Raw genomic sequence first — 15,567 nt, forward strand, 5'->3', positions numbered from 1 at the left:
GAATAACTGAGTGCTTTTCCTGTGGGCAACTTATGGTCTACGTAGAACGCTAGAGCCTGTTTACAGTCAAGGGTATGCAGAGCCTGTTCCCCTGGGTTGGAGTGGGGCCTGGGAAAGAAGATAGGTAGTATGATGGATTGATTAATGTGAAACTCCCAAACTACCTTAGGCAAAAACTTAGGGTGAGTGCGGAGTACCGCCCGGTCCTGAAGGAGTTTAGTGTAAGGCGGATAGTTAACTAGGGCCTATAACTCACTAACCCTGCGAGCTGAAGTGATAGCCAAAAGGAAAATCACTTTCCATGTGAGATATTTTAGGTCACAGGAGTGAAGAGGTTCGAATGGTGGTTTCATGAGCCGCCCGAGAACCAGATTAAGGTCCCAAGAAGGGGCCGGAGGAAGTAACGCTGGCTTGATATGGAGCAAGCCTTTCAGAAAACGTGTTACGAGGGGTTGTACCGATATAGGGACATCCCCGACACCTTTATGGAAGGCGGCTACCGCACTGACATGCATTCTGATGGAAGAGGTCTTTAGACCTGATTCCGATAAATGCCAGAGATAGTCCAAAAACCTTGGGATTGGACAGGAAAAGGGATCAAGGGATTGCGAAGAACACCATGATGTATACCGTTTCCATTTATAGGAATAAGACTTTCTTGTGGAAGGCTTCCGTGAAACAATCAGGACACGAGAAACTGAATCTGAAAGGTTAAGTGGTTGAAGAATTAACCTTTCAACATCCATGCCGTCAGGGACAAGGCCTGAAGATTGGGATGGCGTAGACATCCATCGTTCTGAGTGATCAGATGCGGGTCCGTTCCCAAGGGAATGTGCCTGCGGATGGAGAGATCCTGGAGTATGGGAAACCACACTTGGCGTGGCCAGTGAGGTGCTATCAGGATCATGGTTCCCTTGTCCTGACGAAGCTTCATGAGAGTCTTCGAGAGAAGAGGAAGTGGAGGGAATGCATAAAGCAGACCGGTTGCCCACGAGAGGGAGAATGCATCTCTGGGCTGAGAGTGTTTGCTGCGAATGAGGGAGCAGTAATTGTCCACTCTGTGGTTTTGAGGGAACGCAAAGAGGTCTATTTGGGGATAACCCCATTGCTGGAATAGGAAGGTTGCTACCGAGGGGTTGAGAGACTACTCGTGCGGTTGGAAGACACGACTCAGTTTGTCTGCCAAGACATTGTGCACTCCCGGCAAATAGGTGGCCCTGAGGTACATCGAGTGGGAGAGCACTTCCGCCCAAATCTGCGCAGCTTCCTGACACAGAAGGAAGGAGCCTGTGCCTCCCTGCTTGTTGATGAACCATATGGCCACCTGGTTGTCAGTCTGAATCAGGATGACGTGATTTGACAGGCAATCCTGAAAAGCTCTGAGAGCATATCGCATTGCTCAAAGCTCCAGGAAATTTATCTGGTGTTTGGCTTCCTCTGGAGACCAAGATCCTTGTGTCTGTAGATCGTTCACGTGGGCTCCCCACCCAAGGTTGGAAGCGTCGGTGGTGAGATTGAGTTGAGGATCTGGTAGTTGAAAGGGCAGTCCCTGGAGGAGATTGTTCTGATCTTTCCACCAGGCGAGAGACAGACGGAGTGCGTCGGTGATGTGGACAATGGTTGACAGAGGCTGAGTAGCTTGAATCCATTGTGACCTCAGAGTCCAATGCAGGAGTCTCATGGCCAGGCGGGCCATTGGTGTGACATGGACTGAGGATGCCATGTGTCCGAGAAGGACAAGGAATTGGCGAGCTGTTGCTATCTGCTGAGACTGCAACTGGTGAGCGAGGGACACGAGGGTTTGTTGAGGTAGAAAGGCTTTTGCCTGCAAGGTGTCCAAGTCTGCCCCAATGAACGACAAGGTTTGAGATGGGACTAAATAGGATTTCTTGTAATTGAGAAATGCTAGAGAAATTAGAGTGTGCAGGGTCAAATCCAGGGACGATCGAGCGGCTTGCTGGGTTGGGGCCCTGATTAACCAGTAGTCTAGATAGGGGTAGATGTGAACACCTTCTTTCCTGAGAAAAGCTGCGACAACTACGAAACATTTGGTAAAGACTCGTGGTGCCGATGCTAGGCTGAATGGAAGCACTCGGTATTGATACTGCTTTGGGCCTACTAAAAACCTGAGATACTTGCGATGAACTGGAGATATCGCAATGTGGGTGTATGCGTCCTGGAGATCGAGAGAGCAGAGCCAATCTCCTCTTTGTAGAAGCGAGCCCAAGGTTACCATCTTGAACTTTTCCCGCTGGAGGTACTTGTTGATGGCACGTAGGTCCAGAATTGGACGAAGCCCCCCGGATTGTTTGGGGATCAAAAAGTACCGGGATTAGAACCCTAGGCCTTGTTGTGAAAGAGGGACGGGTTCTATTGCTCTTAACTGGAGAAGAAGGGAAACCTCCTGCTCCAGGAGGAGAGAGTGATCGGTTACTCTCCACACTTGTAGAGGTGGTGAATCCAGTGGAAGAGCAAGAAAGTTTAGGTGGTAACCCTGAGCAATGATTGCTAGCACCCATTGGTCGGTTGTGATTGATTGCCACATGCCGTGAAAGTTGCACAATCAACCTCCCACTGGTATGCTTGGCAGAGGAATCAGGCTGCTGCTCTCTAAGGGAAAGTCAAAAACCTGAAGCAGGCCCCGGCTGGGGAGCTGCTTGTGGCTTTTGCTTCCAAGGCTGAGGTTTTTGATAGGGCTTCATAATTCGGGACCTTGGTGGTGGAGGATAGTACTTCCTTGGGCGGAAGAATGACTTCTTAGAGTCCTTCTTGAAGGGCTGTCTAGAGGGGAAATCAGAAGGTATCGATGAGAGCTGTTTGAGGGTCTCATGATGGTCCTTTAATTCAGCCACTATTTGCTGAATCTGTTCACCGAACAGATTATCTCCTATACAGGGCAGGTCAGAGAGCCTGTCTTGTACTTCTGGGCGAAGGTCAGAAGACTTGAGCCAGGCCCAGCGTCTTGCCGAAATAGCAGTTGCAGACACTCTAGTGGAGGTGTCGAAGATATCGTAAGCTGTTCTTATCTCATGCTTTCCTGCGTCAAACCCCTTGTTGACAAGGATTTGAAGCTGGTCTTGGAATTGGTCAGGCAGGGTTTCAGAGAAGTCTTGTAGTTGCTTGAAAATGACCCTGTTGTATTGGGTCATGTACAGTTGGTAAGAAGAATTCTGGAGATGAGCATGGCCCCTTGGAACACTCGCCGACCAATATTGTCTAGGAACTTGTGTTCCTTAACAGGAGGGGTAGAGGAGTGAGGCTTCGTCCTTTTTGCTTTCTTTTGAGCCGATTCTACCACAACTGAGTGGTGATCAAGCTGAGATTTTTGAAAGCCAGGGGCTGACTGTATTAGATAGGTAGTGTCAGCCTTTCTGTGTACTGGGGCAATGGATCCAGGGTTTTCCCAGTTCTTTTTGAGGAGGTCAAGAAGAACTTGAATGGGAATAGAAGTGATCACTTTAGGGGCATCCAGGAACTGGAGAAGCTCCATCATCTGGTGCCTATCATCCTGCTCCGTCTGAAGCTGAAAAGGGACCAATTCCGACATTTCCTTCACAAAATTAATGAAAGAAAGGTCCTCTGGGGGAGAACGCTTTCTACTTTCAGTAGGAGAGGGAGGTGAAGGTAAGTCATCGGTGTCTGTGGAAGTATCATCACCCCAGGTGTCATAAGGATCAGCAGGCTGACCTGTAGGACGAGAAGGGGTTTGATACCCGAAGGGCCCGGCTGAGGCTCCGAGAAAATCAAAGGAATCACCAGGGGAACTGTGGACACCGTGGGGGGTATCGGTGCCGGCATCGATGGTGCCGATGTGTGTATCGCCCCCGATGAAAGAATCTGTGGCGAGGGACGACATGGCATCGATGGCTGAGGCAATACCCCTGAAGGAGAAATGCAGAATGGTGTTTCTCCTCCCGATGAAGCTGTCAACAGGGAGCGCACCGGAGCCATCGGAGACCTGGGAATCACCGATGGAAGGGCGGTCATGAGCGCCTCCATCCGGGATAGCAGCGGTGCCAGCGCTGCTGGAATCAGGTCGGTGACCAGTTCCACTCTCGGTGCCGGTGGAACCTGGAGTCGTTGCATCACCTTGTCGATGGCCTCCTGGACCAGCCGGTCCAGTTCTTCCTGGAGACCTGGGGCAAGCAGCCCTGCTCCGTGACGGAAGAGGGAGGCTGAGGCACAGTCTGAGGGACCACCTTTACAGGCGGAATCGCGACTCCCAAACCCCGATCGGGTGAGGGTGGCCTCGATGTCCCGGTCGCAGGAATGGTCTGTGCCGTTCCTGGACGGGGCTTCTTCGATGGTGGCTCGGACGGTGGCGAGGTCGATGATTTCACTCCCTTGACGGTCCGAGACTTACGATGCTGATGTTTCTCCCTACGATCCCCTCGATCTTGAGGGTGAGAGACAGGAGTCGATGGCCGTGAAGACGTCGATGGCGGGTGGTCACCGGACGGTGGTCGATGCTGGTGCGACTTCGACGGTGCCAGTTCCGATGACTTCGATGCAATGGATGGCGTCTGGGTGTGAGCACGGAAAAGGAGTCCCATCTTCTCCATTCTGGCTTTGTGACCTTTTGGTGTCATGAGGGCACATTTGGTGCAAGTCAGGACATCATGCTCACGGCCTAAACACATTACACAGACTCCATGAGGGTCTGTAATAGACATGGTGCAAGTACACTCCGGGCACCGACGAAACCCCGACGCCTTGGCCATAGAAAAAAATCGAGCCGCGGTACGGTAGACGGCCAGTAGGCCGCGAGGGCCAAACTCGACGGTAATCGACGAAAAACGGTGACAAACTTACCGGAGTACCGCGGCCTGAGAAAAGTTAGAGGAGGGACCCCTGTGGGGCAGTTTAAATTTAATTAAGTCCGTGAGGAAAATTCCTGTCAGGAATCTCTTCAAAGCTCCTAAACCGCGAGGCTACTGCTACGAGGAAAAAAGAAGACTGAAGGGGGACCCCTGCTGGCTGCAGGGTTAGTGCCATGCTGGGCATGCCCAGTAGGGGCCAGTCAAAGTTCTGGAAACTCTGACAGAAGTTTTCCGTGATTGGGCTCCATCCTGATGATGTCACCCATATGTGAGGACTAGCATCCTGCTTGTCCTGTGAGAAAAAAAACAAACACTTCCCTGATATCTGAAGAGAGGCAATAGGCTTGTCTGTCCTCCTTAGGGCGAGGAAACTGGAACCACCAGCTTTCAACCCTGGCAACAAGGACTGAGAAATAAAGGGTCCTCAACCCCTTGCTTGTCCACCTCCAAAACCAGGGGGTTGGCCCCATCAGGACCTACCAACCTGCTGGGAGGCAATCTCAGAAAGCTGAAGATTTTCTATACTTTTTCTTTCCCTTTTTTTTTTTTTTTTTTTTTTAACTAGTCACAGACCGCAGGTTTTGCACCTCCACCATCTGCTGAAGACAGAAATACTGACGGACTGCAGATAGCACCTCGGGTTATGTGGCAGTGTCAGCGAAAATTTCTCTGTCTCCATCTGCTGGAAGGGAGGTAAAACTCAGGAGTCTGGACTGATCTGGGTATGTACAGGAATTTAAATCAATAGTGGGGTCAGCCCTGTGGAAATGCTATACATTGCCATACAGTAGGCCCCGATTCGATCCAAGTTAGAGCTTCCACATCAATCAGGGAGACGCTTGGTGACTAAATTCAGAGCCCATGATACAGGCTTCTGGCCTCAGAACTGTTGCTGCAATGACCAGAATTGTAACAGTAGGATGGCAGATCTAATAAAATAAGGTAAAAGTCCCTGGCTAACTGTGAACGAAGGTTCATGTTACCAGAATCCTAATACTAGTTCTCACTGAGCTGGAAGAAAAAGGAACCACCAAGTGAAAAAAAAAAGATAAATCTGGTAATAGTAACAACACTAGTACCCATGTTATGATCCTGAATTATCAGACAAGTCAGAACAAAACTCTGAAATGTTAAATACTCTATCCTCTTACAACTATGTAGTGTCAAAGAACATGGTGTCCAAAACTTGTCGTCAAGAAATGAACCAAAATTTATCTCCCCCCCAAACAATAGGTTGCTCCTCACAAGATAAGTCAGACCTTACCAACTACTTATTACCAAGTACTTACTTTGCAGACACTGGGTCTATGGTTAAAACCCATCCTTGAAACTCATTCTCCTCATCTGCTGTCACCTTGATTTCTTTGTTCATGTAGTCTTGCCATTCTAGAGGATTTTTCTTACGCCAATCTGTCATAATTTTCTCAAATCCCAAGCTGATGAAATAAAGTTAAAGAAAAAACACACACAATACATCTTAGTAACATACTGCTCTCAATTTCTAGTCCAAAAGCTCCATGCCCTAGTTTGTCTATTTTAATCTAAACATGAATATTGACTTAACTGAATACTGGCATTTTAATGAAAATATCAAAATTAGACACAATAAATTGTATTTAAAGGAGTATCAGCAAAGACTCTACCCCACTGCATTCAGCAGGCCTCTAGTCCTCAACCTGTATATTGGTCTGGGAGGCATTAACTATAGCATCACAGCCAAGATGGATAATATGTTGTGCTAATTTAACCCTTTTGTGTGTGTGAAGAAAGGTGGCAATTCAGATTTCATGGTTTCTCCTCTGGGTCATAGAATATGATACAAAAAATATACAAAATAGATAAGTGCAAAAGGAAAATTAGTTTCTTACCTGATAATTTTCGTTCCTGTAGTACCAAGGATCAGTCCAGGACACCTGGGTTGTGACTCCGCACCAGTAGATGGAGACAGAGCAAAACTTGTGGGCGGAGCCATATATGACCCTGTGCCAGTCACAGCCCCTCAGTCATACGTAATGTCAAAGTAGAAATCCCATAAGGCAACCATAGCTAACTAGACAAACTCGCTATGGAAACGGAAATAATTCCAAAAACCCCTAGGGGAACCAGACTCCCCAACCGGGAGAGCGAACAAACAAGCGGTTAGCTTACTTAAACAACGGACTCCCCAACCGGGAGAGCGAACAAACAAGCGGTTAGCTTACTTAAATAACGATGAGCGGACTCTCCGTTACTTTAGCGTAGCACTGCGGGTGGGATCCTGGACTGATCCTTGGTACTACAGGAACGAAAATTATCAGGTAAGAAACTAATTTTCCTTTCCCTGTACGTACCAGGATCAGTCCAGGACACCTGGGATGTACCAGAGCTAACTTACCGAGGGTGGGAAGCAGAGAGTCCCGCTCGGAGTACCCTCTCTCCAAATCCCCCAGCTTCCGTAGCCTGAACACCCAACCGGTAATGTTGAATGAAGGTATGCAACGACTTCCAGGTAGCCGCCCTGCAAATCTCTGGAGGCGACACCTGAGAAGATTCCGCCCAAGACGCAGCATGAGACCGCGTCGAATGAGCCCTAAGACCCACAGGCGGTGGTTTTCACCGTACTATGCACGCGGAGCCAATGGCCTCCTTGAGCCAACGGGCGATCGTCGTGCGGGATGCCGCAGAACCTTTCTTTAGGCCCGAAGTCCGCACAAACAGATGATCCGTCACCCGAAAAGGATTAGTGACCTCTAGATAGCGAAGAAGAGACCTCCGCACATCTAGTTTTCGTAATTCTCTCGTTTTCGGGTCCGAAGACTCCCCAACCACGAAAGCAGGAAGCTCAACCGATTGATTCAAACGAAAAACCGACACGAGTTTAGGCAGGAAGGAAGGGACCGTCCGTAAGGAAACCCCCGAATCGGAAATGCGCAAACACGGCTCCCTACCGGACAACGCCTGCAATTCCGAAACACGGCGAGCCGACGCAATCGCCACCAGGAAAAACAGTCTTTAACGTGAGATCCTTGACAGTTGCGTGTTTCAAGAACTCAAACAGTGCCGAGCATAAGACGGTGAGCACCCAATTAAGATTCCAGGACAGACATGGCAAACACAACGGAGGCCGAAGATGTTTAGCCCCGCGAAGAAAAACGGGAAATATCTGGGTGGAGCGCCAGGGAGGATCCTTGAACCTTAGCCCGCAAACAACCAAGCGCTGCCACTTGAACCCGCAGCGACCTGCACGCCAACCCTATGACCAGACCGGCCTGGAGAAACGCCAGAATATCGGATACGGAAGCGGAAGTGGGATCCAACCTGTGGTTCACACACCATTCCGCAAAGACCACCCAGACACGGACATACGCCATGGTTGTAGACTGCTTCCTGGATCTCAGCCGCGTGGCCACCACCGCGTCTGAGTAACCTTTACTCTTCAACCGATTCCTCTCAAGCCATGCCGCGAGACAGAAGTGATCCGCCTCCTCCAAACTGACGGGGCCCTGTCTGAGGAGCCCCGCGACCCTCTGGAGACGGAGGGGTTCCGCCACCGACAGCTGGATGAGGTCTGCGAAACACGGACGGCGCGGCCACCCCGGTGCTACCATGATCACGTTGGACGGGTGCAACTCTATGCGCCAGAGAATTTTGCCGATCCTGGGCCACGGGGGAAACACGTACAGCAGGACATCCATCCGGCCAGGGAAGCCCCAACGCGTCGACGCCCTCTGCTCTCCTTTCTCGACGCCGACTGCAAAATCGCGGAGCCTTCGCGTTATGCCACGTGGCCATCAGATCCATGTGGGGCACCCCCCACGTTCTGCAGATGAAAAGAAACGCCTCATCCGCCAGCTCCCACTCCCCGGGATCCAGGCGATGACGGCTGAGAAAAAACCGCTTGGACGTTGTTGGTTCCGGCCATGGGAGACGCTGCAATGTCGCTGAGGGTCTGTTCCGACCAAGCCATCAAGAGCTGTGCTTCCATTGCCACCAGCGGACTCCTCGTCCCTCCTTGGCGATTGATGTGGGCCACAGTGGTTGCGTTGTCAGACAACACTCGGACCGCCTTTCCCCGTACCAGCGGTAGGAAGGCTCGCAGTGCCAGACGGACCGCTCTGGTCTCTAGTTGGTTGATAGACCACTGGGCTTGAGACGGTGACCATAGGCCTTGAACCGACTTCCCTAGGCAAACTGCTCCCCAACCGGAGAGACTGGCATCCGTGGTCCCCACCGTCCAATTGGGCACTAGAAGGGACACTCCACAGGACAGATGACTGGAATCCAGCCACCAGAGCAGACTGGATCTTGCCTGGCCCGCGAGTGGAAGCGGTAGGTGGGACTCCTCTGAAAACGGCTTCCAGCCGGATAGCAAGGACGACTGCAATGGCCGTAGATGAGCGAACGCCCAGGGAACCAATGCGAGCGTTGAAGCTATAGAACCCAGAACCGTCAGATAATCGCAGACCCGTGGTCGGCGGGGAGACAATAACCGCCTCACCTGAGCTTGTAGCTTGCATATCCGTTCCTGAGATAGGCACCCCTTGTCCTGTTTCGTGTTGAATACGGCTCCAAGGTATTCCAAGGTCTGGGTGGGTGCTAGCTGACTCTTGTTGAAGTTAACTACCCAGCCTAGAGACTGCAAAAGCTGTAGGACCCTGGCCACTGCCAGCCGACACTGACCCTCGGACTTCGCCCGAATCAACCAATCGTCCAGGTAAGGATGGACCAGAAGTCCTGCCCGGCGTAGCTGCGCCGCCACCACTACCATCACTTTCATAGCCGTGTTTTATCACAGAAAACACCCACTGGTCTGTTGTGATTGTGGTCCAAACCTCGTAAAATAGGGACAGCCTGCCCCTACGTTCGGAACCGAGGGATGGACCGGCCGGACATCATTGAGTCGACTTACCACTGGGTACGGAAGAGGAGGAAGCTGGTCTGCCGAATCGCCTGTCACGAAAGGACTAAGACTGCTGTCTGCCACCTCCCGAGCGAAAAGAGGAGAAGAAGAACTAAGGCGAGAAGTCCGGGGCTTCCGGCTACTCCGGTATCGGGAGCCAAAAGAGAAGGATCTCATTCTCGCCCAGGAGTTGTATCATGTCAACCAGTTCCTTCCCAAACAACAGCCTGCCCTTGAAGGGAAGGGAGCCCAGACGAGATTTAGAGGCCCCCGTCTGCCGACCAGTTCCTCAGTCACAGGAGACGTCTGGTCGAGACAGCGGATACCATGGAACAAGCCGAGGTTCTGAGGAGACCATGTAGGGCGTCCGCACAGAATGTTATTATCGACTCAAGGCGTCAGGCCTGTTTGGCTTCTTCCTCGGAAAGGCCCTCATTAGCTAGCAGCTGCTGGACCCAACGGAGTCCAGCCCGCAAGGCGAAGTTACTGCAGATCGCCGCCCGGACTCCGAGCGCAGAGACTTCAAATCTTCTTCAATTGATCGCCGCCCGGGCTCTTGGAGTTCCAACTTCCGATCCTGAAGGCCCTTCAGAGTCGTGGTACCCGTGACAGGGATAGTCGTCCGTTTCGCACTGCCGAAACCGCTGCGTCCACCTTTGGTACCCTCAGAACCTCCAGCGCTTCCTCCGGCAAGGGATAAAGTTTATACATAGCCTTCGTGACCTTCCAGCCCCAGGTCTAGGGTATCCCAAAAATGAAAGGGGAAGGCCGTGGGGGGCCACGCAGGCCCAACTACACTGGGTCCATGGAGCCGATGCGAGACTCCTCGACGGGCTCCGCTATCTCCAACTCCTCAAAATGGCTGGAATGAGGGGGCCCAACTCGCCACGGCGGAAGAGGCGAATCACCCTCGGGTCGTCGCCTGAGTTCTGACCCTGTCGTGCCTTCCCTTGCACGGGCATACCATCTCCCTCTGCCCCCCTCGGGGGCGGGGATGGAGCCTCCTGGTATTCCAGGTCCTCCGACGTGTCCGAAGTGTCCAAATCATCCCAGGGCAGGACAGCCCGCAGCCACTTGGCCTTGGGTGGGGCCCGGCGTGTCGTCCATCCGTGATCGCCGTCCGGTGATTCTTAGGTGCCGATGGAGAGGCCTCCTGAGGTTCGGTCTGAGGGAGACGCCTCTTAAGGGCCTTGCGGGCTCTAAATGCCCTATGCATGGCCGGAATAAAATCTGACGAAAAAAAGGAGCAGGATCCCTCTGAATCCGAGTCGGCATCCTGGCCCCTCCCCCGCTCCGCGGGCACCATGGGGAAAACTGGCCTGGGAACGGGATGCTGCGTGGAGAGGGGGGAGAATCCCTAGCCCCCTCCCCGCAGAGCCCAGACACCGCGGGAGATGGCGGCAAAATGGCGGGAGTTCCCACGTTCCCCTTAGCTTCCTTGGGATCCAAACTTTCCCACCGCGAACGCTAAAGAAGTGCGCCACACCAAGAGCCCCCTAAGCGCCCCCGACGTCCCCTCGCCCCCCGGGATGCAAGCAGAACACAGGCCATCCTGGGAGAGGCGCGCGCTCCCGGACCCTCAGGCCGTGCAGGCTGCGCCACGAGGCATGCCGGCCTAGCCAACGCTGAGGAAAAAAGAACCGCGAAAAAAAGAACGCGACACGAGGCATGCCGGCCTAGCCAACGCTGAGGAAAAAAGAACCGCGAAAAATCGCCGGCCGCGAGGGATAGAGGGGAGGGGGGGGGAGAATAGAAAAACAGAGCCGGAGAATCGCCGCCGCGAGGGAGAAAAACAAAGCAAAACTGTATCTTTTTTTTTTTTTTTTTTTAAAGACTCACCGGAGCTGTCCCCCGACCGTGCTGGAACGGTCCGATTTGGGGTGAGTGAGCCGGGCTCCCCGGTATCACCCCGGCTGGGCTCTGAAGGTGGGGTCCTCAACCCCTAGCCCCAGCAATCTGCTCTACCAGAAGGGATGGCCCTCTCAGGGCCTGACAGCCTTCTGGGAGCTCTGACCGTTTCTTCTCCCTGAAAGAAAAAGAAACTAACCACCTCTTTTTTTTTTTTTTTTTGCAAACTTAATTGAAACAGCAACAAGGGAGAAACAGTAAGGCTAGGAATCCTGCCTATCTCTCTAAAAAATATGCTAGCCCACGGAATCTAACAGGTTCCATATCCAGGCTGTGAGCTATGCACCTATACCCTAGCCGCGGCCTCTACCAGGGGGGAATGGTCCCCTCAGAACCTGACAACCCCCCCCCCGGGAGGCAGGGCGGACGGGACTTAACCTTCTAATAAAAACTACCAATTTAAACTAAATACCAAAACAATCAAACCTGACTGACTACCAAAATCAGACTCAGGGCAGGCAGAGGCTGTGACTGCACCTGCACCATCTACTGGAGACAGAGTAAGACTGAGGGGCTGTGACTGGCACAGGGTCATATATGGCTCCGCCCACAAGTTTTGCTCTGTCTCCATCTACTGGTGCGGAGTCACAACCCAGGTGTCCTGGACTGATCCTGGTACGTACAGGGAAAGTGTATTTAAATACTGTTCAAGGACAAAAAAATATTTAAAATGTATGTAAAGTATTGACATCAAAATGTTGGATTGTAGGCTGAACATATATCACAAAAAATCACCCACTTATAAATCACCACCTGCTAACACACCGTGGTAAAAATATTTTTTATAAAATCAAAATGAATTTCAAAATAATCCTCAAAAACTATTCCTTTTCTGTGCATCAATACGTTCACAGCAATAGTTCCTCAGTTTCCTTTCCTGTACATAGATTTAAAGAAAACTACATCTTATGAGAAAAAGACACAAAAAAATAGTAAAAATGAACTGAAATGTTAAAAGAGAAAATCAGTGATGTGAAGACCCGCCCCCCCCCCCCCCCCGACGTCAGATCGACCAGCCAGCGGCGACCCGATTAACGGCGCGATTCCACCAGGCGTTTTTCCCCTTTGTGCTAACCTTTGTGGTCCTTCTAATATAATTATATTTATGTTTATGTTAATAATTTAACTTTTATTAATGTTATTTAGCTTTTTGCTTTGTTTAAAATTATTTCATTATTGACGTTTAAATGTATTAGACTAAGGAATTTTACTTCCTGCTTATTCTGTTTCATTGTAAACCGGTTTGATATGCATTTTATGCAGGAAAATCGGTATAAAAAAACTATAAATAAATAAATAAAATAAATGTATTCGTGGAGATACTCCCTCATGGTAGCTTTCATTGGTAGCATGCACTTGTGACCCCATGACGGTACAATTTAAACAAAGCCCACACCAACACTTATAAAGACAAATGGTCAATCATGAATATGGCGGGAAACAAACTGTCTTCAAATATTTGGGCTTCCAAACTTCAGGCTTTCAACAAGACATGGACAAGTGAACAACTGTCATTTTAAATGCATAAAGGGGGTAATTTTCAAGAGCATTTATGCACATAAAAACATGTATTTTACACACATAAAAGGGCTTTTTGAAAATTATTCCAAGGGCTGTATGTGTAAAAGTATCCGCAAACCAATTTTGCACAAACTGCAAAGAAGTACCCCTGGAGGTAGCATTGCCAACTAGTGCGTGTCAATGTTTGTGGGAATATTTATGCTTGCTCTCTAGCAGAGGTAAATAGAAACACAGAAATGATGGCAAAAAAAAAAAAGACCAAATGATCCACCCAGTCTGCCCAGCAAGCTTTTACTTATGCCAGTATCTGCCTCACTGTGCAGGTTACCCCCATGTTTATCAGTTTCCCAGACCGTAAATGTCAGGGCCCTCGGATGCTGTTTGAATCCGATTTCCCTTAACCCTTGCTGTGGGAGCAAAGAGCAATGTTGGAGTTGCATCAAATGTATCAGGCTTAGTGATTAAGGGTAATACGCATCACATCAGCAAGTTACCCCCATGTTTATTTGTTCCCCAAACCGTAAAAGTCGGGGCCCTTGTTGGTTGCTATCCAAATCCAATTCCCCTTTTCCTACAGCCGTTGAAGCAGAGAGCAATGATGGAGTTGCATTAACAGTATCAAGGCTTATTTGTTAAGGGTAGCAACAGCCACACCAGCAAATTACCTCCAGTTACCCCCATGCACTCTTTTTTCTTTATTTCCATCCTCTAGCCTTTAGTGATCCAGGGTATTTATCCCATGCGCCTTTGAATTCTTTCACTATTTTTAACTTCACATCTTCTGGAAAGGCATTCCAGGCATTGACCACCCTCTCCGTGAAGAAATATTTCCTGAGACTGGTTCTGAATCATCCTCCCTGGAGTTTCAACTCATGACCCCTAGTTCTATTGATTTCTTTCCAATAGAAAAGGTTTGATGATTGTGCATCATTAAAACATTTCAGGTATCTGAAGGTCTATATCATAGTTCCCTTGCACCTCCTCTCTTCCAGGGTATACATATTTAGATCCTTCAGCCTCTCCTCATACGTCTTCCAATGCTGAACCCTCACTATTTTGGTCTCTCTTCTTTGGACTGCCTCTATCCTGTCTTAATCCTTTTTGAGATATGGGCACCAGTACTGAATGCAATAATCCAGGAGGGGCCTCACTAAGGACCTATACAAGGGCATTATCACCTCTTTTTTCTTACTAGTTATTCCTCTCTCTATACAGCCCAGCAGTCTTCTGGCTTTAGCTATCGCCTTGTCACATTGATTCACGCCTTCAGATCATCAGACACTATCACACTAAAGTCTCTCTCCCGGTCCGTGCACATTAGTCTTTCACTGCCCATCACATACAGCTCTTTTGGATTGCCACACACCAAATGAATGACTGCACTTCTTGGCATTGAATCCCAGCTGCCAAATCTTCAACCACTCTTCAAGCTTTCTTAAATCATTTTCATTCTCTTTACTCCTTCAGGCATGTCCACTCTGTTGCAGATCTTAGTATCATCCACAAATAGACAAACTTTACCTTCTATCCCTTCTGCCAAAGATATTGAACAGAACCGGTCCCAAAACTGATCCCTGTGGCATTCCACTTAACACCGTTCTTTCTTTACAGTAGGTTCCATTTACCATTTCACGTTATCACTTTGCAATCAACCAGTTTGCAATCCATGCTACTACCTTGGCACCCACTCCCAAGCTTTTCATTTTGTTCACAAGTCTCCTATATGGGACCGTATCAAAAGCTTTACTAAAATCCAAGTAAATCGCATTGAGTGCTCTTCCCTAATCCAATTCTCTAGTTACCCCATCAAAAAAATCAATCAGATTTGTCTGACAGGACCTTCCCCTGGTGAAGCCATGCTGCCTCGGATCCAGCACACCATTTGATTGTAGATAGTTCACTATCCTTTCCTTCAGCAGAGTCTCCATTAATTTTTCCTCCACTAAATTGAGGCTAACCAGCCTGTAGTTTCCAGCCTCCTATCTACTCCCACTCTTGGGAAGCAGAACCACCAATGCTCTTCTCCAATCTTGCGGCACCACTCCTATTTCCAGGGATCTATTGAACAGGTCCTCCAGCGGACCCGCCAGCACATCTCTCAGCTCCCTCAGTATCCTGGGATGTACTTCATCCAGCCCCATGGCCTTGTCCACTTTCAGTTTTCCTAGCTCTTCCCATACATTATCTTCTGTAAACAGTCTTGTCAACTAGCAACGGTCCTTCTCCAGGGTCTTCTTTAGTGAACACCAAACTGAAGTATTTGTTTAATATTTCAGCCATTTCTTCATCTCTCTCCACATATTTATCTGTGTCACCTTTCAATTTCAACTATATCAATTTGGACCTTTCTCCATTTTCTGATATATCTGAAAAATGTTTTGTCACCTCGCTTTACTTCTTTGGCAATCCTTTCTTCTGCTTGATTTTTTGCTTTCTTGA

At 49.6% G+C, this 15,567-nt stretch overlaps 1 protein-coding gene across 4 annotated transcripts in view; it reads right to left on the reverse strand.

Annotated features, from left to right (window-relative positions):
- The window catches only part of GEMIN6 (gem nuclear organelle associated protein 6), a 56,010-nt gene that overhangs the window by 11,757 nt on the left and 28,686 nt on the right, over positions 1–15,567 (reverse strand). For all 4 annotated transcript variants that reach the window (XM_029594391.1, XM_029594390.1, XM_029594388.1 and 1 more), the window contains one exon: positions 6,110–6,256. In XM_029594391.1, the coding sequence (XP_029450251.1) occupies positions 6,110–6,237 (128 nt within the window). In that variant the 5' untranslated portion in view covers positions 6,238–6,256. The remainder of the gene's footprint in view (positions 1–6,109; positions 6,257–15,567) is intronic.

Source organism: Rhinatrema bivittatum, chromosome 3 (assembly GCF_901001135.1).
Source record: "Rhinatrema bivittatum chromosome 3, aRhiBiv1.1, whole genome shotgun sequence".
Lineage (NCBI taxonomy): Eukaryota > Metazoa > Chordata > Amphibia > Gymnophiona > Rhinatrematidae > Rhinatrema > Rhinatrema bivittatum.